Below are 27,484 nucleotides of genomic sequence, written 5' to 3' on the forward strand. Positions count from 1 at the left end.
CAGTCAAAGCAGTTGTAATAAGTATTTTTGTAGCTAAAAAAGATTGTAAAGGAAGAATATATTTAGTGTTTTTCATGGATTTGAAGACACCCATGTTTACAGTTGTTTTACCATTTCTGATGTTGGCTCTGTTTGCAGTGGATGGTGAGTGATGGGATGGGGGATTCTTAGTGGTTCATTAATTAGATGATTGTGCACCCTAGGGTTGATGGAATGTGGTGTCACAAAAGAAACTCTGTGAACTCAGTGGTTCAGAGAGCAGTCAATAAAGGACAACTCCTAATAATGTCATATGTCTTCTCATGGCTTTTTGCTGGAGGTAGGAAATCTCTTTATAGGCAGGGTAAATATCTGGTCTCTGATAAGGTTGATGGAATGGCATGCGCATGGACACCTGGGTCCTGGCTGGGAAGAGCAGGTATGAGTTCAGGGTCTCTTCCCCAATCACTCAGGCACCTGGCTCTTGGAAGGAGGAAGCCTGACGAACCAGAGCCCTTGGGGAACCCAGCAGCCATAGCTGTGGCCTTCCTGCCACAGGGAGGGAAGCATTTTAGTTTCCCTCTCCTGACAAGCAATGACCAGGAAGGGCAATTCCTGGGCCGAGGCTGGCAGTAAGACATGCCATCTGTTGGCCATTGTGTTTCTGGACTTGATGGACAGGGCAGTGGAGCTGACTGAGAGTGCCTTTAGGCAGACCAGAGAGTGGGTCCCACCTTTCTTGCATTGGGGGCAGGAATAGGTGTTTCCCGAAGGTGAGAGAAGTCATAGATGGGGCCTGGGCAAGAGGCGAGTCTTGTTTCCCTCTTGTCAGCTGATGGTGGAAGTTTTTTTGGTGGCATTCCCTTGGGGGCTTTACGTATTACCAGTCATGTCGCTGTGGAGGACTTCCACCCTGAAATAAGTCTGGGAGGTGCTGTTGGGTGGAAAAGGGGATGAGCTCCTGAGGCCTGCTCTGTGCTTCGGCTTTCCAAGGACAGAGGTAAGCTCTGTCCATTTCCCAAACTTAGGTGACTACAGAATTCTCTTTTAGAGAGACTGGAGGTCCTTGGAATGCCTTTGATAAACACTCTTCTTAGAATAATTGTTTACATTCCCCTACCCTGGGCATTGCAGTTTTTCTTGAGATTTGAAAAGCAGTGTTAAGACATTAGATACAGCTAACCAAATGTACCCCACTACACTTGAATGTAACATGGTGGTTGTAAAATGAGGCATCTGGGGGCATTGAGTTGTCCCTGCACCCAGACCGATGTGCATTTCCACTTCTGGGCAGGAGAGGCACTCTAGGCCAGGCATATACCTTGAGCAAAGTTGTGGTATCTGTGGAGGGTAGGGTAGAAGTCTGAGGCAAGGTTGGAAAGTAGTGCTGAGGGATGAGACACTCGGGCTTGATTCTGCAGGCAGAGTGGACGAGTAGGTGGCAGGGCACTTCACTGGTATAAAAACCTGCAACATTCTTGAGCTCCATGGCATCAGTTCTCTGGGATGAGACATGTGTTTTGAGTGCCAGAACTGCTGTCTCCCCACCGTGTGGCCTTGGGCGAATCATTTGCCTTCCATGCTAGCCCATCTGGCAGCCCCAGTCTTTCCTGACAGGTAAATGAGCTCCAGGAGAGAGGCGTTGGTTCCTCCACCAGGAATTCTGAATTGTACCTCAGGCCTGTCACACAGGTTAGGCCAGTGGTTAACTGTTGTGATCATTTTCGGGTTATGCAGTGATGGTGGCAATTAACTCATGCTGACATCTCTTCTAGGTATCAGCAGCAGGGAAGGAGGCCTTACCGTCCTGGCTGCAGTGGGACCCACAGAGCCACACCCTGGAGGGTCTCCCCCTTGACACTGATAAGGGCGTGCATTACATTTCAGTGAGTGCTGCACGGCTGGGGGCCAACGGAAGCCACGTCCCTCAGACTTCCAGTGTGTTCTCTATCGAGGTCTACCCTGAAGACCACAGTGAGCCACAGTCTGTGCGGGCAGCGTCACCAGACCCTGGTGAGGTGGTATCATCTGTCTGTGCTGCCGATGAGCCTGTGACTGTCCTGACAGTAATTCTGGATGCTGACCTCACCAAGATGACCCCAAAGCAAAGGATTGACCTTCTGCACAGGATGCGGAGCTTCTCAGAAGTGGAGCTTCACAACATGAAGTTGGTGCCAGTGGTGAATAACAGACTGTTTGACATGTCGGCTTTCATGGCTGGCCCAGGAAATGCAAAAAAGGTGGTAGAGAATGGGGCCCTGCTCTCCTGGAAGCTGGGCTGCTCCCTGAACCAGAACAGTGTGCCTGACATTCGTGGTGTGGAGGTCCCCGCCAGGGAAGGTGCTATGTCTGCCCAGCTTGGCTACCCTGTGGTGGGTTGGCACATCGCCAACAAGAAACCCCCTCTCCCCAAACGCATCCGGAGGCAGATCCATGCCACACCCACACCTGTCACTGCCATTGGGCCCCCAACCACGGCCATCCAGGAGCCACCATCCAGAATTGTGCCCACCCCCACATCTCCAGCCATTGCTCCTCCAACCGAGACCATGATTCCTCCAGTCAGGGATCCTGTGCCTGGGAAGCCCACAGTCACCATTCGGACTCGAGGTGCCATTATTCAGACCCCAACCCTCGGCCCCATCCAGCCCACTCGGGTGTCAGAAGCTGGCACCACAGTTCCTGGCCAGATCCGCCCAACAATGACCATTCCTGGCTATGTGGAGCCCACGGCAGTTGCTACCCCTCCCACAATTACCACCAAGAAGCCACGAGTATCCACGCCAAAACCAGCCACACCTTCTACTGATTCCTCAACCACCACGACTAGAAGGCCGACCAAGAAACCACGGACACCCCGACCGGTGCCCCGGGTCACCACCAAAGCTCCCATCACCAGATTGGAAACCGCCTCCCCGCCTACTCGCATCCGCACCACCACCAGTGGGATGCCCCGCGGAGGAGAACCCAATCAGCGCCCAGAGCTCAAGAACCATATCGACAGGGTGGATGCCTGGGTTGGCACCTATTTTGAGGTGAAGATCCCGTCAGACACCTTCTATGACAATGAGGACACCACCACTGATAAGCTGAAGCTGACCCTGAAGCTTCGGGAGCAGCAGTTGGTAGGCGAGAAGTCTTGGGTGCAGTTCAACAGCAACAGCCAGCTCATGTATGGCCTGCCTGACAGCAGCCACGTGGGCAAGCACGAATATTTCATGCACGCCACAGACAAAGGGGGCCTATCAGCTGTGGATGCCTTCGAGATCCATGTCCACAGGCGCCCTCAAGGGGATAGGGCTCCTGCTAGGTTCAAGGCCAAGTTTGTGGGTGACCCAGCAGCTGTGGTGAATGACATTCACAAGAAGATTGCCCTGGTGAAGAAGCTGGCCTTCGCCTTTGGGGACCGCAACTGCAGCACCATCACTCTGCAGAATATCACCCGGGGCTCCATTGTGGTGGAATGGACCAACAATACACTGCCCCTGGAGCCCTGCCCCAAGGAGCAGATCACGGGGCTGAGCCAGAGGATCGCTGAGGATGATGGCAAACCTCGAGCTGCCTTCGCCAACGCCTTGGAGCCCGACTTCAAGGCCATGAGCATTTCTGTGACAGGCTCTGGCAGCTGTCGGCATCTACAGTTTGTCCCAGTGGCGTCACCCAGGAGGGTGCCCTCAGAGGCACCACCTACGGAGGTGCCAGATAGGGACCCTGAGAAGAGCAGCGAGGATGATGTCTACCTGCACACGGTCATTCCGGCCGTGGTGGTTGCAGCCATCCTGCTTATCGCTGGCATCATTGCCATGATCTGCTATCGCAAGAAGAGGAAGGGCAAGCTCACCCTTGAGGACCAGGCCACCTTCATCAAGAAGGGGGTGCCTATCATCTTTGCAGACGAGCTGGACGACTCCAAGCCCCCACCCTCTTCCAGCATGCCGCTTATCCTGCAGGAGGAAAAAGCCCCCCTCCCCCCTCCTGAGTACCCCAACCAGAATGTGCCCGAGACCACTCCTCTGAACCAGGACACCGTGGGAGAGTACACACCCCTGCGGGATGAGGATCCCAATGCGCCTCCCTACCAGCCCCCGCCGCCCTTCACAGCCCCCATGGAGGGCAAGGGCTCCCGTCCCAAGAACATGACCCCATACCGGTCGCCCCCTCCCTATGTCCCCCCTTAACCCACAAGCGCCTGGGTGGAGGCAGGGCTAGGGCAGGGCCCTGGAGACCACACGGTGTTGTCTGTGGAGACCAGTGGCCTGCAGACCATCACCCACTGGGAGCCGACACCTGACCTAGCACACGCTGACACACACGGGGCCTGGACAAGCCCGCCCACTTGGTCCTCCTAAACCCCAAAGCAGCTGGAGAGACTTTGGGGACATTTTTACTTTTAATTTTTGCCTAACAGCTTTTTGTTTGTTCATAGAAAATTCTTCGCTGCGTTTTTGAAGGCTGGCTCTGAAAGCACCGTTTGGAGTAGAGGTAGATGGAGGGAGCGAGGAACCGTGAATGAACTCGCAGGCAGTGCTGGGCGGCCTCCCGGCTCTCTGCGTTTTGCCTTTAACACTAACTGTACTGTTTTTTCTATTCACGTGTGTCTAGCTGCAGGATGTAACATGGAAAACAGTAGCTAAAGATTAAATTCAAAGGACTTTCAGAAGTTAAGGTTAAGTTTTTACATTTAATCTGCTGTTTACCTAAACTTGTATGTGTAATTTTGGGGTGGGTATGGGAAATTGCTTTGCTAAAAATAAGCTCCCAGGGTGTTTCAAACTTAGAGAAGACCAAGGGACAGTATTTTTTATCAAAGGAATCCTATTTTTTGACACTACGTAAACTTCGTTGCTCTGATACCCCAGAGAGCCTGACTGGGGGCCTCCTGGCCCTGGCTTAGGGGCCAGGGCCCTGGTGCTGGGTTTGCTGTCCCACTGTTGCCAGGGGCTGGAAGCTGGAGGGGCCTCTTAGGCCATGGACATCCACACCCCCACCCCATGCACGCTAGCGGCCCACAACCAAGGGGTCTTCATTTCCATGGAAAGGGGACTCCAAGAGGCAGTGGTGGCCGTGACCCCCAACCTAGGTGCTCCAGGTGGGCCAGCTGCTCGTGGGGATGCCTGGGGAAGTCGAGAGACTCGACTACATCAACCTGTTTTCTTTTACCCTTTTTCTGTGTGTTTTTTTTTCCCCTCCTAAAAGGAATATCATGGATTTTTGAAACACTCAGTGGGGGACATTTTGGTGAAGATGCAATATTTTTATGTCATGTGATGCTCTTTCCTCACTTGACCTTGGCCACTTTGTCCCAACAGTCCACAGCCCAACCCTGACCCACCCCACCCCTTTTCTCTGGCGCTCCAGTCCCAGGCCTTGGGCTTGAACAGCTGGGAAAGGTCTGGTGGCTGGGGAGGAGTGCCAGCAATAGTTCATAGTAAAAATTTGGGGGCTCTCAAAGCTAATTTTTTACTAAAGTTTTTATACAGCCTCAAATTGTTTTATTAAAAAAAAAGATTAAAAATGGTGATGCTTACAGCAGTTTGTACAAGCTCTTAGTGTTGATTCCATGGGACTGACGGCTTTGCTCATTTTGATTTTTTTTCCCCCCCTTCTTTTCCTAATGGTTTAAATTCTGGAATTACACTGGGGCTTCTTTTGCCTTTTTTAGCAGAACATCTGTCCATCCATCTGCATCTCTGTCCCGTGACTCAGGGGCACCCACTCAGCTTTGATTCTCCTCCTTTGGAAGAAACCATTTTGAGCATGACTTCTTGATGTCTGAGAGTTATTTTGGGTACCTTTTAGGGAGGAATGCCTTTTGCAATAATGTATCCCTTCCGTGATCGAGGGCGGGTGGGTGGACCCAGGCTCCCTTTGCACACCAAGCAGCCACTTCTAAGCCATATTGACCATTTTGCAGAGGATTCATGTGTGCTGCCTCAGGAGGGGAGGGACGGTCAGAGTGGAGGGGTCTCCACCCTGCCCTTCTCTGGAGGGTATTCCCGCTTGCGCCTTCTCCCACAGGGCCTAGCCTCTCTCTCCTGCCTGGTCCCCTGGTGGGGTGAGCAGTGCCACTGTGGGGGAAGCCTGTAGATGAGGGCTCAGTGGACCTGTGATGACTGGGCCTTGTGCCTCCAAGCCCTGATCCAAGCCGGAGTTTCCCCAGTGCCCCAGAGTCAGGAGCGCAAGCTGAGTCTGACCTGGTGAGATTATTTTTGATGACCTTGCCAAAAGATAAACAATTTCCAGTGTTCCAGGTGAGGGCTTTGAAAGGCCTTCCAAATAGCTCCGTTGCCTCTAGCAACCTCACCATCGGGCATTGCCACGCAGAGACGTGGCTGGCCCAGAATGGCCTGTTACCATAGCAACAGGAGGCGATGGGGCAGTGAACAGAATAACAACAGCAACAATGCCCTTGCAGGCCGCCTCCTCCCCTGAGTGCCCGGCTGGCAGTGGTCTTTGGACTCTGTGAGACAGAGAGCCAATCTCACATTCAAGTGTTCACCAACCACTGACGTGTTTTTATTTCCTTCTATATGATTTTAAGATGTGTTTTCTGCATTCTGTATAGAAACATATCGAACTAAATAAAACAGTGTCTTTATTACAATGCCATTGCCTCCAAGCATCTCTTTCCCTGGCCCCTACACAACATGAGTGTAGGGTGGAACTGGAGTCCATGTGACAGAGGGAAGAGGGGACCCAGCTAGGCCCACTCGGAGGTGGCCTTTGAGCAGCTGACCAAATAGCCTTCACATCCTTACCATTTCTGTGCCTCTGGGAGGGGTGGGTGTGTGCACCAGAAGCTCTGCCAACCAATGAGCCCTCCTTAGCACCTCTTCTGCCTGAGCCAGCTGAGATAAGTCTCCTTGAGCCTCAATTTCCTCATCTGTAGTGCGGGGTGGGGAGAGGAACGGGCAGAAAACCCAATGAGACTGGGCGGGAGGGGAGGATGGTGGGAGAGGTCTTGCTACAGGCTGTCTGCCCCAGAGTGGGTCAGCTTCTGCAGGTCCCAGACAGGGGTCCCTCAGGCTGGACCCCTTGCCCACTACCTTGTGGGGTTGAGGCTGGCCAGTCTCCCAGGTAGTCTCAAGGCAGGTTTGGCCTTGGCCTTGGCCTTGGAGTGGGGAGAAGGGGAGAATGGTTTCTGGCCAGGCTGTTCTGCCCTCATTGGGCCTATAGTTTCTGGGGGCCTGCCTCTAAGTGCCCTGCCTGGGATGGACAGGCCAGCTGGGTAGCCTTAGCATGACTTAGTGCCCAGGAAGGGGCAGATTGTCCTGGGACACTGCCAGGGCGTGGGAGGCAGGGGATGCAGCAGCTGTGTCTTCAGAGGCAGGATCAGGGCCATTGGTCACAGAACAACTGGTGCCTCTTTTGGGCTCACTCCCACCACCACAGGGTTCTCACCATCTCCACCTACAGCCCCCAGGCTGCTGGTCTGCTCACAAACTTCAAGACCCAGAGCTGAGACTGGTCCTGTATTGCAGATAGAACGGAGTCCCAGAGTTGGGAGTTGAGTGTCAGACAATTAACTTGTAGGATACCACACTGATAAATACCAGGAAACGCTGTCCCCAGTGCAGAGTTCACGGACACATACCTCACCCCAAGACCTAGCTGCAGGAGCCCAGGAAATGACCCTGCCCTTGCTCTCTTGGCCTCAGGAAGTTCTGCTTAATGTCTAACCTGAAGCCACTGGGTTGAGTGGACTCACTGTCCTGAACTCGAGTAAAGGGATTCCTGCTTTCAGCAGAGAATAGTAAGGTCAGCAGGGTAGGAAGACGAGAAGCCACAAGGTTCTCTGGCCTCCGCTCTGCCCTCTCCTTTAGGAATATCTGATGTTTGGCCTGGCGGGCCTCTGCCCCACAGCACTCCTGCCAGGTCTCCTTGGTGGGGATAGGGACTGTCTACTCACTTTTTTCAAGCTAGAGAGGGTGATGTAGGAAAGGGGCAGGAAAAAAGGGCTACAGTGGGGGAGGGGAGGGGGAGCTGTCAGACCCACAGAAATCTGCCTTCCCCCTCTGTCTCTGACCCAGGGCAAGTTCCCAGGATCCCTTTGGCCTGGCTTCCCCATCTGTGAGATAGGACAGTGCTGTTCTCCAAGGGATTCTGAGAAACCCTGGGAACTGGGGGAGTGGAATTGGGATAACAAGTCACCCCCAGTGCATCTGCCTGTAAAAGGGTCAGAGAATCCAAGCAAGGCTAGAAGACTCTTCATTCTTTCCTGGTATAAAGGTACTGCCTTGGGCCAGGGCATTGGCTGCAGAATATTGGGATGTCTAAGAGCTCCTGGCCAGCCTAGTTCTCTAGAACATCACCAGTTTGGTGGGGACTGGAGGCTCCAAATGACTCACCCACCTCCACTTGTTCCCAACAAGCAGAAAAATCTCCTACAAGAGGCCCTTCCCTGGCTGCTCTAAAGCATGGAAGGCCCCACTCAAGCATCAGTCTTTCAAGGGTGAGCTTCACTCCTCTCTCTCTATTACTATATCTTAAAAATACAAATGAGCTAATGCTTTTAAGCTAAAGCTTCCTGCTTCGCTACCTTCTCAATCACCATGTTGAGGCAAGGTGACTGAGGCCCAGAGAGGGCAAAGGTCCAGGTACTGTGGCTAAGGCAAAGCAGGTTCAATTCTAAGTGTGACCTAAACACTTTAGGTTTTTTCAGATTGTAAAATTCTGTTCATTTTGTAGAGCAGCAAAAAATTATTTGAAGCCCCCCTGGGAGATGGCACCATTTCCCTTATGAGGACCCTAGCAGACCCAGAGAAGATATGGCAAGAGATTCAAAGTAAGGGTTCCCATCTGCTGGGAATGGGGTGCTCCTACACCTGAGGGCAGCATGGAGCAAGGGCAGCATGGAGACCTGGCCACTGGGGCCCTCACTGGCCCCACTGCCCTCAGGGTTGATGGGCTCACTCCCACCACCACAGGGTCCTCACCGTCTCCACCTACAGCCCCCAGGCTGCTGCTCTGCTCACAACTTTCAAGACCCAGAGCTGAGACTGGTCCTATATTGCAGATAGAACTGAGTCCCAGAGTGGGGAGTTGGGGGTCAATTACTTGTAGGATACCACACTGATAAATACCAGGAAAAGCTGTCCCCAGTGCAGAGTTCAGGGACACATACCTCACCCCAAGACCTAGACGCAGGAGCCCAGGAAATGACCCTGCCCTTGCTCTCTTGGCCTCAGGAAGTTCTGCTTAATGTCTAACCTGAAGCCACTGATGGAGGTAACCCTAGAGTCTCAGCTGGGGTGGGGCTAAGTTGGTCTGTTTGTGTCCCTGTGAAGGCTCCGTGTGTCCAGGAGGTGCCCCTGGGTGGTTTCCGGGCGGTAGCAGGGGCAGCTCTCAACCCTGGTAGTGGTTCAGGGGCGCCCCATGTCAGCCCGGCGTCGAGCCAGTTGCCAGGGGCTCTGGGCCAAAGAGGGGGGACAGTGTCCATGGGCTCCCAGGAGGTGGCGCCACAGGCTGGAGTAAGCCTGACAGCAATGGGCAAGTCAGGCTGTGGGCGGGGTTAAGTAACAGCGGAGGCTGGCTGTGGGAGGGTGGAACCCGGCCTAGAGCAGAGCTGAGAAGGCCGGGCACTGGACCAAGCCTAGAGCGGGGCGGGGCCGAGCGGGGCTGTAGGCAGGGCTAAGGCGGTAGGGCCTGCTGCCGAGAGCCGCTCCGAGTTAGGCCGCGGACTGGCGCTTTAACTGGGCGGGTCTTTTCTCGCTCAGCCACCGAGGCACAGACCCTGAGGGCATTAGGGTGCGAGTTGCTGGGGTTTGGAGCCTGCCTTTCGCCGCGGCCGTTCTCCTTCAGAAAGGGAAGCTAGAAGAGAATAAATGGGAGGGGCGAGTCTGGGGCCCAGGCTTCCAGATGGCTTCTGTTACTGGGGCCCTGCCGGCAAACCTTGAATTCGGATGTACTTAGGCAGGAAGGAATAAGGACCTTTCCTTTGCACCTTAGCTTTTGTAAACCTCCAGGATTCCTGCGGTGGAGGCCAGCATGGGGCCTGCACACAGTAGGGCTCAGCACTTGTTGAATGCTCCCTGAGTCTCCTCTTCCTCCAGCCTGAGAGCTCCTGAGGACACGGCCTAAATTGCTGCGGATCTGGGAGGGTCCTGGATGGAAGCCAGGCGGCTCCAGTTGCTGTGCCCCTAGGGGAAGACACTTGGCAGTAGAAACAGACAGGGATGGGGTAGCAGATGACACTTTCTCTGAGTCGACCCTGGAGTGGGGGCACCCTGAAGCCCCAGGGAACACCCTGCCCAAAGCTGTCTCCACAGCCCTGGGCACTCACTAGGACAGCAGGGAACATCCATTTGGCAGTTGGCTAGAGCTCCCAAAGGCAGGGCTGAGTGTACTCTTGCCTTGTGTTCTCATGGTGTTGCAGCCTCAGGCTGTAGAGGGCAAAGCCCAGGTTTGGGACTTGCTAAAATGGCTGGGAGTTCAGGTTAGGCCAGCTCCTTTCCCAGGGATCATGCCCCATTTCCCTCAGCATCTCTGTTGCAAAAGGTCTTGGGAGAGAAAGGTGAAGAAAGGGGCTGGCTCCAGCCCACGATGGCAGGGGATGGGGAGGTCCTGATGGGAGGTGGCAGCAGCTTGCCTCCAGGTGTGCCTGTGGGAGAGGACCAGCTTTGTCCTGGATGAACTCACCCTCAGGGAACATGTGCCTAGTTGGGCTGGACAAGGAGCTGGGCTTGGGGGATGCTGAAGGGGATGGAGTCCTCGTTTGAGCAGCACATGGTGCATATGTGTGTAGGGGGGAGGCCAGCATTCCTGTGTCCAGTACAGTGATTAGAGGGCAAATGAGAGGCTAAGGAGGCATCCAGTGTGACCCCAATGGCTCTGACTCAGCAGCCACTGTGGCTCCCAAGGCCCACCCTGGGTCCCAGGCAGTACAATCAGCTTACTCCTCTCCTCAGAGAGGCCCTAGGCCAGGCAGGGCTAGGAGAGGGACACAACCACCCTCTGAGCCCCAAGAAGATCCCTGGAGCAAATCCGGGGATGAGGGAGGGCTTGGTTGAAATGAGCAAAGACTGGGGGAGGGAGGGCTCAGGGGAACACATGACCTTTCTGTTCTCTGAAGGCAAGAGGAAGATGTACTTTGTTCAGCCTTACTAGGAATTCCTCAGTCTGTACTGTTAACTTATGGTCAGAAAGGCTACCTTCTCGGAAAGCTGATGCCCATGCCAGGCCTGCCAGCTGGGGGAGTTATTAATACATAACTAGCAGTGCTAACCCAGATGCTGCTGTGCAACTGATCCCTGCTGCTACCCACCCCAGGACCCTGGGGAAACCTGAGTGTGACTTCAGCCTTTATAGCCTGGTCTGGCCTGGTGGTGCTTTGGCCACACCCACGGCTGCAGGGGATGGTAGTGGTCCTGCACGGAGGGCCAGCAGTCAAGCCCTACAGATTCAGGGCCTGGTTTGAGCAGCAGGCAGACAAAGGCCAGACTTGGAGATCGCAAGTTCAGTGAGGGTGGAGTAAGCTCAACAGTCTTGATTTCTGCTGCATCCTTGGGGCCTAGCATGATGCTGTCTTTATTCTAGGGCTCAAAAGTGCCAAATTGAACTGAAATTTAAATTTAACTAAATTGAATTTAACTGAATTGAAATCATCCATCCTAGAAGAGGCCTAAGGGACTGTGGACCTTTCTACTTGCCATAAGGGTTTTGTTTCACCGACCTGCCCTATTCTGTCCATCTTTCCTGGAAGGCAGGAATTCTTCCAGTGGCTCCTAGAAGCTCCCTGGACAAACAAACCTTATCATAATCCACTCTGATCAGGACAAAGATAAAGCTCAGTGCAGAGAGTAGCTATGTCCCATGGCCTGAAATCCCTGGTGGTAAAGGGTAATTCTCAGTAATGGGCTTGGGTTTGCAGTAGTGGAGCCACAGAGGGTCAGGAGGTAGGGTTCCCTTTAATAGACTTCCCTGAAGACATGTGGAACTGAGTCTGATGAAGGGGTTGAACTAGCTTCCCCTTCCCGTGAACTGTCCAAGTCATATCTAATCCTCTGTTGCCTGGAGTAGGATACATGGGCTGGTTAGGAGAGGGCATAGGGGCATGACTTGCCACCTGACCTGTTCCCCCCGCTCCCCATCCATGGAACAGAGGTAGGTGGAAGCAACTCCATGGAAACTGGGATCCTAGTGGGAAGGACTGCAATAGTAACTGAGGTAGCATTTTCTTTTTTTTTTTTTTCATTATTTATTTATTTTATTTTTGGCTGTGTTGGGTCTTCTTTGCAGCACGTGGGATTTTTGTTGTGGTGTGCAGGCTTTTCATTGCGGCAGGCAGGTTTTCTCTCTCTATTTGTGGCGCGCAGGCTCAGTAGTTGTGGCGCGCGGGCTTAGTTGCCCCGCGGCATGTGGGATCTTCGTTCCCTGACCAGGGATCCAACCCACGTCCCCTGCATTGGAAGGCAGATTCTTTACCACTGGACCACTAGGGAAGTCCCGAGGTAGCATTTTCTATAGTTTACAGGAAACCATTTATGTGCTTGTCTCTCCCCTTCTGCAAACTGAACTCCTTGAGGGAAGTTCCCCCAGTCTTCACTGGGCCTGGCACCGAGTAAGAGTTAGGGATGCACTGGCTGAAGGATGATGAGTGTGCGTGCACGCATGAATGAGATCTGCAAAGCCAGCCTGGAGGCCTGTTTGGGGGAAGGCAGAGGGGCAAGGAAAGCAGCATGTTTTGACTTGGACACTTACAACTTGGAGAAACCATGTCTTCATTATGTCACAACAAGCCTTTGGAAGCACATAACTCTAATAGCAATGGGGCTTAATTAGCTTTCTTGGGAGCAATGCATGGGCGGTGGGGCTAGGCTGGTGATAAACATTTCTGATAATTTTTTTACTGGCTTTTTTCACATAATTCAAGTAAAGATTTGCACATTGCAACAGTAAAGGAAGTATGCAGACAAGGCATCAAGCAAATTCTATACCTTTCAGTTTTGCTCCCTTTTCCTACTCTACAAAGGGCATGGGTCATCTGAAGACCCTAGTACACAAGCAAAATTGTCCTAGCCAGCCCAGATGGGCTGCTGAGCAGGACAAAGATTGATCAGGTTTCTTGTTTGTAGCCTCATACCAGCCTTCGGCTTGCTTGAGAGCTGCCTTATTCCCCATGTTAGTGGGTAGTGCTGACAAACCTCAGCCAGGAGGGAAACCTTCTGTTTCTTTGGGCTTCCTTCCTTCCTCTTCAGTCCTGTTTTTCCATCCCAGAGGAGGAATGCACACAGGGATCCAATTTCCCGAGTTGCTTCTCACTGGGAGGTGAGATAGGCCTCAGCATCACTACAACAAAAAGAAGAGTGCAGAGGTCAGGGGGCCCTGTAGATGGGAGCCAGCTCTCCCAGCATCTCTGGAATAGTCCAAAACCTGTAGCAACACGTCATCCAGAACTGTCCTCAGTCATCCTTCGTCATTCTCTCCCATCTCTACGTTCTCTACCTCCTCTTCTTGCCTGCAAAATTTGTCATTCCTCTTCACCACCGTCGGCATCTTCATCTTTGGCTCCTGAGCCTCTCTGTGGAGGTCGCCATGCAGAAAGTAGCAGCCCAGGGTAAACTGGATTGTGTGGGGAAGCAGGACAGCCTCAGAGTCTGCACTCTGACCCCCTGTGGATGGGCTTGCCTGCCTGTTGCCTTGCCCATGGCCCAGCTGGCAACCAGGTGCAGCTCCTGAGGCCCTGCATCTCTTCATTCTTCCAAGATTTGCCTTCCAATGACTAATCATTTCTACAAATCCCAGCAGCAAGCTGGCTCTGACTAGGCCTTTTCCTACCTGGATAGATTTTTTTCCCCTGATTTCATTTTCCCTCTGGTCTTCTATAAGTGTTTGAAAGCACAGACTGGAGAAGTAAGTGGACATGTGTCCATCCATCAGTTCTGTTTTGGCATGTGGACTGATTTTCCTCCCATCTGGTCTTTCTCCAAAATGACTGCTATGTGTCATATGTCACACTGAAGTGGGAAGGAAATGCCTTTGGCAAGTGAAGTTTAGGGGGCTGGGAAGCTTCTGTAGGGTCTCCAGGTCCATCCTGTCCCTGGCCAGGCAGCAGCTGGACAAAGGAGGGAGTGGTACCAGACATACCACACAGCTGGTTTGCACAAACCGAGAGATTTGTGCATTCACTTGTCATGAAGTCAAGCCTAGTGAATTCTCCTAGGTCAGTATAGGCAGCTTGTCTATGACCCCTCCACCAGGAGACACTCTGGGCACAACCTCAGCACCCTCCTTTTACTCATTAAGTCAACAACCCAAATGCAGTGTTGCAGGAGCTACAGCCAAAGGCCCCTCTGATGTGCTTTTAGACTGGTGGTTGGTGAAGCCCTTGGAAGTGCAAGTGAGGGAAATGCTCAGAGCTGCAAAGAGAACTCAGCCCAATCATTAGCCCCTGAGGTCCTGCTGAAAGCCAGCCCAGGGGATAGGACAAGCCAGACAATGTCCTGCTCTTGAGGAACGCCCACTGTAGGTCAAGAGGAAGGAAACAACCCCTGGAACAATGAATAAAAACTGGAGACTGAATCAGAGCCCCAGACAACCAGAGGCCAGCACCATCCCATGGTTGGCAGGAGTCCCTGGGCTGAATGCCAGGGGTGGATGTGGACAGGGCAGGCATGTTCCTGGCGATGTTTCTCAGAGGAAGTGGGACTGAGAGTTTGAAAGGAAGGTAGGGGAACCACTACCCCACACTTCCAGGTCTCTACTGTACTGTGTCCTTTGTCACCAAGGCAGCAAAGACCCTGGAGTTCTGCTAACAGCCAGCAATCCACTCTGAGGCAGGCAACTCCCCAGGCCCGCTGCCTGAGTAGGGCTAATTACCCCCATTGTTACCAGGGACATGTTGATTTAAATCTGTGGAAAGCCACAGCTCCTATGGCTTCTACAAAAACAGAAAACAAACATCTTTCTCTCCCCGGCTATCAAGTGGCCCAGCCCACACTGACTGGTGTCTGTGAAGCCAGAAGGGCCTGGGTCGGGCCAAGGTCAGGTCATTGGCCTGCCCATAGTGCCTTTGTACACGTTCTTCCGCAGGAGAAAAGGTGTGGCACAAAACCCCCAAATCCCAGACCACCCACCAGAGGGACAACTAATAATAAAGTTGGTCATGTGTATGCTGGGCACTTGTTGTTTTATTTGTATCAGCCACTCCACTCTCATAATCCCCCATGTTAGAAGGGCTAGTATTATTATAACTTTGCAGGCTAGGAAATGGAGGCTTGGTGAGCCTAAGTCAGTTGCCAAGGCCCCATTTGGAAAGTGGCAGGACTGAGGTGTGGATCCTTGTGGAGCCTAGATGTGCACACGTAGTCACCAGACACAAAGATGATTGAAACACAGGAGCAAACACAGTGAAGACCATCATAACATAGGCAGAGAGGCTCTCATCATCCCAGGCAGTCAGAGTCAGATAGTCAAGTCAGCGATCCAGGCTTCATGGAAACTCCATCCCAGAGGTTGGGGGGGAGCAGATCAGAGTGTATGGGAAGGCCCAGCCAAGGTCTGTCCATCAGCCTGGTTATCAGTGTTCATTGAGATCCCTGGATTAGTCCAGGTCAGGTTAGAACTGCTGACATCCCTTTTGATATATTCATCATCAGGAGAATTAAATGGGTTTGTAAAATGGGTCCAAATTTACTCAAGTTCTTCTACACAGCCATGATTTATGAAGCCAGGAATAGTTCGGAATATAGTCTGGATCTTCTAAGAAATATTCTCCCTCAGGAAAGCACAGGTTTGTGTGAGAAGCCAGGAGGCAGAGTAGTATGCAAACACTGAAGTCTGTAAAAGTGAGGTAACGGTTAATGCAGAGGCAGCCTGCAGCCCCTCACCTGGGAACAGTCCCTGGGAACCGCAGCTCAAAGCCTCTAAGAAATATCAATTCCTCTTCCCAATCTCCAAGGTCACTGTCCCAGGGCCTGCTGAGGCATCCTTCCATCTGGCTTCAGGCCAGCCGTGACACACCCTCTACCTTTCCCAGGGACACTTCCTGAGACTCCTGTCCCGTGGGACCAGGCCTCAGCGTGAATCCCAGATGGTTCTCATTGCACCATCTGGATAAAGTCTTCACCCCCCAGCTAGCCTTTGAGACCCTCATAACCAGCCCCATCACCCAGCATCCTTTATCTCCTACCTTCCATGACATTGTGCCTCTTAACACTCTTGTTTATTTGCGTTTCCAACTCCTAAACATCCTTTAATGCCACACTCGGTGTCCCCTGTCTGAGGCCTGTTCCCACAAAGTCTGCCAGGTGGCACACTTAAGTTACCCAAGTGAGAGCTCCCACTCCCAAGTTCTCCGAGTCAGAACGCGCCACTGACTCCAGGGCAGGGCACGGCGCGACGCCCCCACAGCCCCTTCTCGTGATCCGTGTCCCTCCAATCCTGGTTAGGTGGGAAGCTCCCACCAACCGCCGCTAGGCTCCTGATAGAGCCCTCGCCGTTCGCGTCGGCCTCAGACGGCGCATGCGCTGGCGCCGGCGGCTGTTTCCCTGCGACCCCGCTTCTGGCTCGTGTACTAGAGTCCTCACGGGCTGGCGGGAGCGCGCGCACGCGTGGGGGGCGTCGTGTGCAGGGAAGGGGCACCCGGGGCGCGCATGCGCAGCGGCAGGCGGCGGCGCGAGCAGGGCTGGGAGATGATGGCGGCGGCGGCGGCGGCGGTGGCAAGGAGTGTGTGAGCAGCATCCCGGGAACCGCCGGCCCGGGTCCAGTGCGACCCCGACCCCGCCTGGCCGCCCGCCATGGGCAACGAGGCCAGCCTGGAGGGCGGCGCTGGCGACGGGCCGCTGCCGCCCGGGGGCTCCGGCCCCGACCCCGGCGCGGGGAAGCCGCCTTCAGCACCGGCTGGTGGAGGACAGCTCCCGGCGTCAGGCGGGGCGCGGGCAACCGCCGGACCACCCGGTCCAGGCCCCGGGCCCGGTGCCGGCCCGGGCACGTAAGTGCGGGATACTGCGGCGCCCGGGGGGCGGGGATCTGTAGCCTGAGGCCGAGGCCGAGGCCGGGGCCCACGACCCTGCGGTCTAGTCTGGCCAGCGAGGTCGGACGTCCGGCCACACTTAGAACCCAGCTGGTTTGGCATGAGCGGGTGGTCGCGGGAAGCGGCCCTCCCTTTACAGCCGCCCTGCCTTAGTAAAGCAGAATGGTGAGCGCAGGGTCAGTCCGGGCCTGCAGACCGTGACTCCGTCACGAACCCCAAATTCGCTTCCTCCCCAGTGCCGGGCTAAGGAGGGGCTTATGTAACCTCTGCCGGGTCCCTCTGCACTGGGGAGCAATGGGATGGAAAGCGTCCTCCTGTCTGCTGGAGTCTGCATGTGTCCATTGTGTTGGGCCGAGGAAAGAGCACAATGGGAGTGGCTGTCAGGGAAGATAAGTGTCACTGCGAGGAACAGAAAGATGTGGAAATAGTTGAACCATGAACTTGGTCATGCGCTTTCCTCAGGCATTTAGTGGCTAAAATCATCTTTGGAGGAAGGGGAAATGCCACTGGACACCAAAAGGTACTTATTTAGGCTCATAAATACTAACAGGGTCATGTGCTTTCACAATGGTTTAGTGAAACACTTTGGGGTGAAGCAAAAATGCAGTTGAATCATCTAGAACCAAATATGTTCTCTTGTCTTATGATTTAGATTACCACCTCAAATCAGTGGAATGTTTTAAACAGAACATATCTGATCAAATACTGTGAAACCAGCTTGTTTAAAATGCATCCCGAGGTCCTATAAACAATCAAGTGGCAGTAAATGCAGTGGAAGGAAATGCCAATATATAATGAATCAGTAGACTGAAAACTCAGGAAAGCTACCAAGAGACAAGATAAAATGGAAGGCGTTATCTTTACACCAAATAGTCCTGGAGAGTAGCAAAACTGGGGAGTGCTTCTGGATCCATGTGAGTCTGCTGATAATGTTGCCTTGGCTTCTCTGTGTGGGAGCACATAAACTGTGAGGGAGCATAATTTTTGATTCTTTAGCTGCCCAACTGTGCCTTTCATGTGCTTATTTTCTCAGAAGTTGTTTCTTAGACAATTAACAGTAATGAAAGGCTCTTAGTAGCCTGAAACCTGCCACAGACAGGCCAGCCTGTGACCATCCCTTTTAGAGGGGGGATTTGCCCGTTTTACATTAGCTATTATGGTAATGCAGTTGGATAGCACACAGTTCTTAGCACTGCAAATACTGTCCGTTTTGCTGCGTGTTGAGCTGCTGTTTGAGTTTTAGCTTGGGGGAGGCTCACTCAGGCTTTAGAGCTCTCCTTCCAAAGGAAAGCATCTACGGCTGAGTGGAAAAACACATTGTTGTTAGGAGTTCTCTATATGGGAAATTTGACATTTCTCTTCTGATAACCAAACAGGCTACTCTGCTTGTAGTTTATCTAATGTTGCAGAGCCAAGCATATGAAAATTTGGAAAGACTTGGGCAGCTCAAAGACACAGGAAGAGGCTAGTGTCTATTCATATTCCTTTTCAGTATTTCATTTCTACCCTGTCTATGTGTTCTGCTACAGGGCAGACCCATGAACTACTGTGGGTTAGGGAACCATGGGCTCCTGCTGGATTTAGCAGTCACACAATCTCACTCCTGGCTGTGGGCAAGGCACACATATGGACCTGTGGAGCTAAGGTCCTACAGCTGTCAGGCTCAGGGGGTGAGCTGGCTATTTGTCACCAAAGCTCTGAATTGGGGGCCCTTAGGAGATGGGATTTACTCTTCCAGCTGATATTTGCTTGTCAGAGCATCTCAGCTGAGCTGCACCTCCATGATACGTCTCTCCTTCAGCATCAGAATGGCTTCTACTTCCTCTCACTAGAGCGTCTCAGGTACCTGATGCCAAATTTAGCATGTTCTGTTCCGAGATGCTGCTGAACAGATTGGCCCATTGATGGAGAAAAAGCCCTGTGGCATGTGCTTCTGGGCATTCGGGAAAGGCATTGGCATAGTTTCAAGCCAGCTTGTGAATTTGGGGGAATTATACTGTGAATAGAGGTAGGTGGAGGGTCAGGTAAGGGGGAGATCATTTTACTAACCCCAAAGGGGAATGGAACTGAGGTCCTGGGGGAGTTGATTCCTGTCTCTTTCCTGTTGCTGTATTACCCCTTGTCACCCCAGGTTGAATTAGTCTTTTCATCCTCATACTGAGCTGACTTGGGTTCTGTGAGGGGGCGGCTCCAGCATCTGTGGCTGAAGAGCTTGACTAAAATCCTGTGAGTAGCAGTGCCACCACACCCATAGTGCTGCCTCTAACCTGTTTGGATGATATGGCACTTTGGGCATCAGAGAGTCTCTCAAGGCAGGGCTCTCTGCTTCCGGTCTCAGGGTCACATGTGCAGTTATATACGTTGTGCCTTTCCCAAGGAGTGCCAGGTCAGGGAAGGCTGAACTCTATCTCAGGCTCCAAGCTATATGCCTTGGTATGGGCTGCATCTTCCTACAGGAAGGGGCACCTTTCACTTATTCATTCATTCACTTATTTTTATGGCAGAATGCCTGATGTACAGTGAAGGTCCCAAGTTGATGGGATTTTACTTGTACACACATCACCAGTTCAAGAGAAATTTTATGAGTACTCCAGAAAGCACCTTTTAAAAAAATTGCACAAAGAAGCCACGTAGACCAGTGGCGGCCTGTTTAATCTACACCAGCTCTGCGGACTTGCAGAACTTTGACATTTGCAAATTGATCTTTAGTCAATCAACCAAGGTATATTTACTGGTATCAAGAGCAAGCACTGTGCTGGGCTTTGTGGAGGGTCTGGAAGAATATATGATGTTCCCCTGTCCTCTAGCACCTCACAGTCTGGTTGGTCAGATAGCTCTTGAAGAGCTCTCAAAGAACAAAGTCATGGAAGGTTCCTAGGAGTGACACTGTAGGCAGCTCAGTGTCTGAGAAGTGTCAAATAGGTAGTGCTTATAGAAGGGTTGTCAAGTGAGAAGAGTGGAGAAGCAGAGCCAGGCTTCAAAAGAAGGAGAATCCCAAGGCTCCTTGGGAGAATGATGGGGATCTGAGAGGTGGAGAGAGATAGAAATGACATGAGGAGTGTGGTTTACACAGGCAGGGACAGTGAGCAGAGACTGGGGCCGAGTGCAGGGGTGTGGAAAGCTGGGGCAAACCAGGTAAGGCGCCTCCCGCTTGTTACCCCATTGAAATTGGTGATCAGTGCTGAGCTCTCACTCACTTCCAGTCCAGGGAGACATCTTGAGCCAAAGGCAGCTGGGCACAGAGAGCCTGGGCATTTGCTGGAAGGTGGTTGAAGCTGCTCTGAGAACCATACCCAGAGTTCCTTTCTCAAGATGGGTTTGCCATAATTATATCTCAAAAATAAATGAATGAATGAATGAATGGATTTGTCAGGCATAGTATCTCTGGTTTGGGATTAGCCAGACTTGTTATACTATGTCAGCTATCAGTCAGGCTCTAGAAAAATCTGGGATTAATTTGTAAGGCTAAAATGAAAGGATACAATTGTTAGGTTTGGAAATAATGATCCTTTATCATTTAGAGATCATGTGAGGCCATTGGATTCTCGTGGAGGGCATGTCATGGAGTTTGCGCTTAAGTGACCTAACATCTGAATGGTGATGATGTCAGAAGCTCACCCAAAGGGGGCAACCATTTTTGCATTTCTTGCCAGGGAGAGAGGGACAGTTTTGATAATATAGCTGTTCCTAGCATTAGTAAGACTGATAAGATGCTGCAGATACAAAAAAAAAAAAAGTTATGGATGCATTAAGGGGAGGAAGTCTATTTTATTTAAAAAAAAACTTTTTATTATGGAAAATTTCAAACATACATACATAAAAGTAGAGAGAATAAGTTAATGAGCTCCCATGTTCCCATTGCCCAGCCACCACCATCATCAGCTCATGGCTGATTAAGTTTATCTATCTCCCTCACTTCCCACCCCCATCTTCGAGATATCCCAACATTTCATCATCAATATTTTAGTGTCTGTTTCTAAGAAATAAGGGATTTGTAAAAACATTACCACAGCACCATGATCACATCTAAACAGCTAACAGTCTCTTCTTAATCTTAGCAAATATCCTGTCAGGGTTCAATTTTTTTGATTATCTTATTAATTTATTTTTACAATTGGTTTGTTTGGACTGTGAACTAAACAGGGTCTACACATTGCATTTGTCTGATACATCTCTTCAGTTTCTTTAAATCTATATGTTCCTTCTCCTTTTTTCCCCATTGTGATTTATGATTGGCTGTGTTATTTGTCCTGTGGTTTCTCATATTCTGGATTATGCTGATTGTATCCTTGTGGTGTCATTTAAGATGTTCTTTTGTCCCGTATTTTTCCTGAAAACTGGGAATTACATCTAGAAGCCATTCAGAATCACATTTCTCTTTTTGGCCAAGAAATTCTAGCTTTTTAAGAAAGAGTTCGTTGAGGGCTTCAGATGTGAAGGGACTGAGAGTTTGTTGAAAGTAGATCTAGACTTTGGACTAGTTTGGGAACCAAAGAACAACACAGTGGGCCACTTTTCTGTTCTTTTTCTAAAGTTCTCCTTCCACTGAGTAGGTTTGGTTCTGAGTTTAAGAAGTCAAAGCTTTCAGAGCCCCTGGATCACACCTTTTCACTCCAGCATAACAGGGGGAGCCTTCCCTGTATATGTAAGTAGCAGGCTGCTAGGAGAGAGGATTTGGGGCTTCAGTAAATCCTCCCCCTTTTCATAGGTCCTGCACATTTGAATGGGGCCCTTTCCCCTAGTCTGTGATGGATGTGGGGAGGGACAGACCTTGCTATGTGTGGGCTACTTGGGGAGAATCTGTACCTGGAGCCTGTGGCCCATACGCAATCATTTGGTGCTGACTGTGGAGACAGGTTGGCAAAGCTGTCGTAATAGTTATAACTACCATTGCTGGGTGCCTGTTCCACCACAGTCATTCCTCTAGGTGTTTTACACACACTTATTCCTCACTCCACCTGCCTGGCCATACAGCTCCTGCAGGCCCCATCTGTCCTGGCCTTATTCGTCCTTCCTTCCCAGGGACTCACTTTTTAAAATGGTGAAATGGTGGCTGAGACCTACCTGCCAGCAGCAAGGGCCAAGTGTCACTTTAGGACTTGAGACCCTCCTAGTAAGCTGGGACTCAGTGGACAATCCAGCTGTGGGGACTCCTATCTCAATTGGTGCCAGGGGCATGTCATGCTGGTCTTGGTACTGCATTCATAGGACTTGCGCAGGTTCCTTTCCTGCAGGGCCTTCTGCCATCTCCGTTCACCAGTGTAGTGGTGGAAGCTGATTGTAGCTGGGGAATGAATTAGGACCCTGGCCTATGGTAAGGGAGATGAATTCTGGTGTCCCACCCCCCCGTGGATTGGGCCTCTGGTGGGGGTCTGTCCCTTTCTGGCATTCTCTCAGTGCATGTGTCTTATACTTTAGGTTCTGGTCAGCTGTGCCCGTAGGATGGAGAAGAGGAGCATGCTCCCTGATTGATCTGTGCTAAACCTTGGCTGCCCACGCTGGTCTCAGGGCTGCTTTGATCTCTCCTTCCTGTACTTTGCTCTTAGGGGCATCTAGGGTTAAGAGAGCCTTGCTCTAGCAGAGACCTCTTACGTGGTATCTCCACTTCCTTCTAACAGGAGGGACACATGGAGGCATATTGGGAGCCTCCAGAGAACTTTAGGTCACCCTTGAGATCAAATCCAGATTTCTTTGGAGAGGCCTGGCTGCTTCTGAAGTGGTGGGACTGCTGTCAGGGCCAAAGGTGAGGAAGAGATTTTCCCTAAGGAGTAGTGGAAGGACTTGGTCCCAACCACTGAGGAGATCAAAGAGCCTCAGCACACAAGGAGCTCTAGGAGCTCACACAAGGATCACCCAACCTGGTCCCATCTGGGACTGCCCCTATACACAGAGGAGCCCAAGCTCTCCAGTGCCCCAGGCTCAGGGAGGGGGATGTGCCCACCCCCACCCCCAGGGATGCTGGAAGAACCAGTAAGACACTTGGGTGCTTAGGAGGAAAGGAGAGGTAAGGAAATTTCCTGGTAGTCGCATCCATACATTGGATACGTTCGTGTGTGCTGGTAGGTAATAAGGATCGTCTGCACTTTTTGTATACGGGAGCAGTTATGAGGGATTTCTACAGTTAAATTCTACTTAGAAGTAGGAGGACTTTAAAGTGATGTTCAGCCACGTATTCAGGAAACCCTTTGCTGAGCACCTACTGGATGCCTATCCCCGGGTGAAATGTGAGGAACAAAGGAAGGCGCAGGATATGGGCTCTGCCCTCAAAACGGCTCACAGCATGATGGGAGAGAAAGAGGGACTTCAGTTCAGATCTTTACCCTCAACTTCCTTAAATTAGAGTTTGCTCCTGCCTTCTCTTTTTCTTGCAGAGGTAAGAGAAATGAGCACACGATTAAAAGGGTTTGTATTATTTCATCTTCTAAAATAGTAGAGCACATATTTGTATGGTGTTCAACAGCTTACAAAACACATTCACAGCACTAACTTACTCTGTTGGGAGCTCCAAAGGTCTAACATGAGAGATTCAGAAGAACAGCCAGCTAGCTGACTTTAGCAAACCCAAATGCCATACACTGAGCACAGCTGGAGAACCACGTCACTTCCCTGCCTCCTGCTCTCAGAAGATGGAAAATTTAGCAAGAGGATGGGAGGGCCTTGAGGACAGGAAAAGGATCTGGAAGTAGGACATTTGAGCAAAGGACAGGGTAGGGTGGGGTGGGGGATGAAGAATGGTGGAAGCATCCTGGGTAGGGGTCAGAAACTCAGGTTTTAATCAGTCCTGATGTTGCCTGAAACTGGCTGTACGTGTTGGGTAGGTCCTCAGTTTTTTTCCATCTGTAAAATGAGAAATTTAACTAAATAATCTCCATAGTCCCCTCCACCTCTGACAGCTTATTTCTGTGAGATGATTGAAAAGGAAGGGGGATGCTTCCCACTGTTCAGCTTCACAGAGGAGAGAAAACAAGTACAACGTGCAGCCTTTAGGTTAATTAGAAGAGCTTTAAATGAAGAGGATTGCTCTTCCATTGTGCCCCAGAGATCTTCCGGAGTGGACAAAATGACCTCACAATCAAGCCTGGAGCCAGGAGAGGGACTGGCTGCTGCCTTGCCACTTGGTTGCTCCTGGTAAACACGGGCTCTTGAAAAGCTCTTGGCATCCTTCTACTGGCTTGGCTGGCCAGCCAGCAAGGCTCCCACCTGGACCTGCAGAGCCTGCTGCAGGATCCCTTTTCCCAGCCGTGCTCGACTGCTTATCTCCTGAGTGTTGTCCCATCCGTATCCCACAGGTGCTCTGGCAGCAGCCAGTGTGCTCACGATTTCCAGGGGAGCCAGCGTTGGCAAACACTTCGTGGTGGGGGAGGTGGGGCATGGAAAGGGCTGGCCTGAAAGAGACTTTAGTTCTGCCCCCTTCAGTTGGCAGTTGTACAGCTTCCTTCACTTGTAGAGTGAGGAGATGGATATGGTACTCGCTGCAGTTTCTCCAGTAGCTCCGTGGGTTCTGTGGGCTCAGGCCAGGTCTCCTCCAATGTCAAGGTCTGGCATGTGAGGCCACGTCCTTCAGGAGCATGGTTTAGCTTCAGCACGTGATATGTTTGCTCTGTCCTTTTATTTTGAGCATCTAATCCAACACCTAATGGGTACCAGCATGGCTGCTTCCATATTCCCTGAAGGCAGGAGCTCTGCCTTGGTGTGAATACCCCAGTGGTCCGTGGCCTCTGGTCCCTCCCAGGCAGATGATTCCACTGTTGGAAAGTTCTTCTTTCCCTTTGTGGGTCTCCTTATACCTCCTGTCTCTGGGTCCTGGCTCTGCCCTCTGGGCCGGCTGACTTATCCGCTCACAGGTTTGGCAGGAGCTCACTGTGCTCTCACCTCCTCAACCCCGGTCTTCTCTCTAGGCTTCTCCAGCTCCTGTGGCTGGAATGTGACTCTGGGACCCTTGCTGACCTGGGCTGTCCTGCCCAAGACTGTCAGATCCTGAGGACAGGAAGGCTCAGAGAACAGGGCTCAGGGCTCAGCACGTCACATGGACTGTGAGTGACACAGTCTGAAGGATGAGGGGCCTTGGCTCATGTAGCCTGAGAACACCATCCTACACCTTTGTGAGCACTCTCTGGCACTGCACCCCACAGTTGTCCAGCCTCATGCTGGGCATCTCAGCATGAAGGCTGGGTTCCCTGCATCCTGGGCTTGTGCGACCTGAGTGTGAATCTTTGGGGGTTCTGCATGGGTCCCTGCCATGACATCTCTGGTTGTACTTAGAGATCCCTTCCAACCTAGTGAGACTCTTTTGGATCCTGACTCTGTCCTCTGAACTGGGGTAATAACTAAGGCAGTGTGATTGTTTCAGTAATCATGCTATGTGAACTTCTCCCTTTCCTATGGCCCTGTGAGCCCACTTTCCAAACCCCTTTATCTGATCTTGAGTGGCCAGTGTAGGGTTGTAGAGGCCACAGCCTTGCTAGCTTGGGTTTGGAGTGGTGCCAGCTGAGGACAGTGGCAGAGACAGGGCTGGATTGGAGAGGCAGCCACCGCTTGCATCTTAGCCGTGGCAGCCCCTGTGTAGGCTTGTCCTTCCCTGGTTGGCCAGGTCATGCTGGCCTCTCTTTGGGGTGCGTTGGCTCTGTAGGTTAGATGTCCCCAGGGGCAGCAAATGCTCTGCAGATGAAAGTTTCAAACACACATAAAAGGAGAGAAGATGGTATGGTGAACTCCCTGCTGTGACCCCATCACCCAGCTTCAACAACGATCAGTGTTTTGCCAACTCGTTTCATCTATATTCCTCCAATTTTTTTTTTTTGGCTGGAATATTTTCAGTCAAAATCCTAACATATCATTTCACTCATAAATACTTTATGATGTACCTCTCATAGTTAAAAGATATTTTAATTTTAATCCAATGACATTATCACAGCCAACAAAGTTAACTGTAATTTTTTTTCAAACTTTATTTATTTACGTATGTATGTATGTATTTATTTATTTATGGCTGTGTTGGGTCTTCATTGCTGCGCACCGGCTTTTCTCTAGTTGCGGCGAGCGGGGGCTACTCGTTGTTGCGGTGCATGGGCTTCTCATTGTGGTGGCTTCTCTTGTTGTGGAGCACAGGCTCTAGGCGTGTGGGCTTCAGTAGTTGTGACTCGCGGGCTCTAGAGCGCAGGCTCAGTAGGTGTGGCGCACAGGCTTAGTTGCTCCACGGCATGTGGGATCTTCCCTGTAATTTCTTAATATAACCTAATACCTAGTCCATGTTCAATTTTCCTTGATTATCTCAAAAATGGCTTTTTATTTAAAAATTTTTTTAATTAAAAAAAATTTTTTTTAGCAAGAGAAAACACAGATTTTTATTTATGTATGTATGGGGGAGTTCAGAGAAAAATATGATTTCCAAAAATGACTTTTGAGAGTTTGTTCAAATCAGAATCCAAACAAACCTTGCATATATATAGACTATTATATATATGTAGTGTATATATGTGTACTTATTTCAAAATAATGATAGATATTTTTACTAACAATACTAATGAATATAGTTTAAAATTCGCTTGCAGTTTCTTTTGTCCTTAGTTTATATATTTTCAGGCATGTGTAGTCAAAGTTCTGTGTTTTATTTATTTATTTTAAAATATTTATTTATTTACTTATTTGGCTGCACCAGGTCTTAGTTGCAGCACGCGGGATCTTCGTTTCTGAGTGCGGGATCTTTTAGTTGCAGCATGAGGGATCTAGTTCCCTGACCAGGGATCGAACCCGGACCCCCTGCATTGGGAGCGTGGAGTCTTAACCACTGGACCACCAGGGAAGTCCCAAAGTTCTGTGTTTTAGAGTTATTAGAAATGATTCTTCTCTGTGTGGTTATGCTACTAAGAGGCTATACAATTAAGGTTTTTTTTTTTTTTTCCAGTTTGTGTTCAGTTTGTAAGGATTGCTTTTTGATCACTTACCTGTTGCCACTGTCATACTGCACAGTAAATCAACCAAAACTCAGTGGCTTCAAATAGCAATTTTTAATTCTCACTCATGCATCTGCATGCTGGCTAGAATTCATTGATCTAGGCTGGGCTCCAGGCTGTAGGTGAGTCCAGGTCTGCTCCACGTGTCTCTCATCCTCCTCAGACAGCAGGCTAGCCAGGGCATGTTCTTCCCATGGTGATGACAGATGCACAAGAGGGCATACCTAACCACATACACACATTTCAAGCCTCTGCTTGAAATGACACAACTGCTAACATTTCTTTAGTCAAAGCAATTTTTAGTTAAGCCCAAAATCAAGGTGTGGTACTGTAGTTACTATGGCTACATAACAAATTACCCCAAAACTCAGTGGTATAAAACATCCATTACTTTGCTTATTAGATTCTGTAGGTCAGGAATTCAGGCAGGGCACAGTGGGATGGCTTATTTTTGCTTCACAATGTCTGGAGCTTCAGCTGGAAGACTTGAAGGCTGGGGACTGGAATCATTTGACATGTCTTCATCATATTCATGTCTTACAGCTGATGCTGGCTATTAGCTGAGAGGGCCTCAGTGCTT

The 27,484-nt window shown here is 50.9% G+C and overlaps 2 protein-coding genes across 9 annotated transcripts in view; both read left to right on the forward strand.

Annotated features, from left to right (window-relative positions):
- DAG1 (dystroglycan 1) overlaps positions 1-6,583 on the forward strand; it is a 61,963-nt gene extending 55,380 nt beyond the window's left edge. For all 8 annotated transcript variants that reach the window (XM_061196819.1, XM_061196813.1, XM_061196817.1 and 5 more), the window contains one exon: positions 1,755-6,583. In XM_061196819.1, coding sequence (XP_061052802.1) covers positions 1,755-4,157 — 2,403 coding nt within the window. In that variant the 3' untranslated portion in view covers positions 4,158-6,583. The remainder of the gene's footprint in view (positions 1-1,754) is intronic.
- A 10,132-nt stretch (positions 6,584-16,715) lies between these two features.
- BSN (bassoon presynaptic cytomatrix protein) overlaps positions 16,716-27,484 on the forward strand; it is an 87,946-nt gene continuing 77,177 nt past the window's right edge. Inside the window, exon 1 of the mRNA XM_061196820.1 lies at positions 16,716-16,909. Within this exon, the coding sequence (XP_061052803.1) occupies positions 16,716-16,909 (194 nt within the window). The remainder of the gene's footprint in view (positions 16,910-27,484) is intronic.

This window comes from Eubalaena glacialis, chromosome 7 (genome assembly GCF_028564815.1).
Source record: "Eubalaena glacialis isolate mEubGla1 chromosome 7, mEubGla1.1.hap2.+ XY, whole genome shotgun sequence".
Lineage (NCBI taxonomy): Eukaryota > Metazoa > Chordata > Mammalia > Artiodactyla > Balaenidae > Eubalaena > Eubalaena glacialis.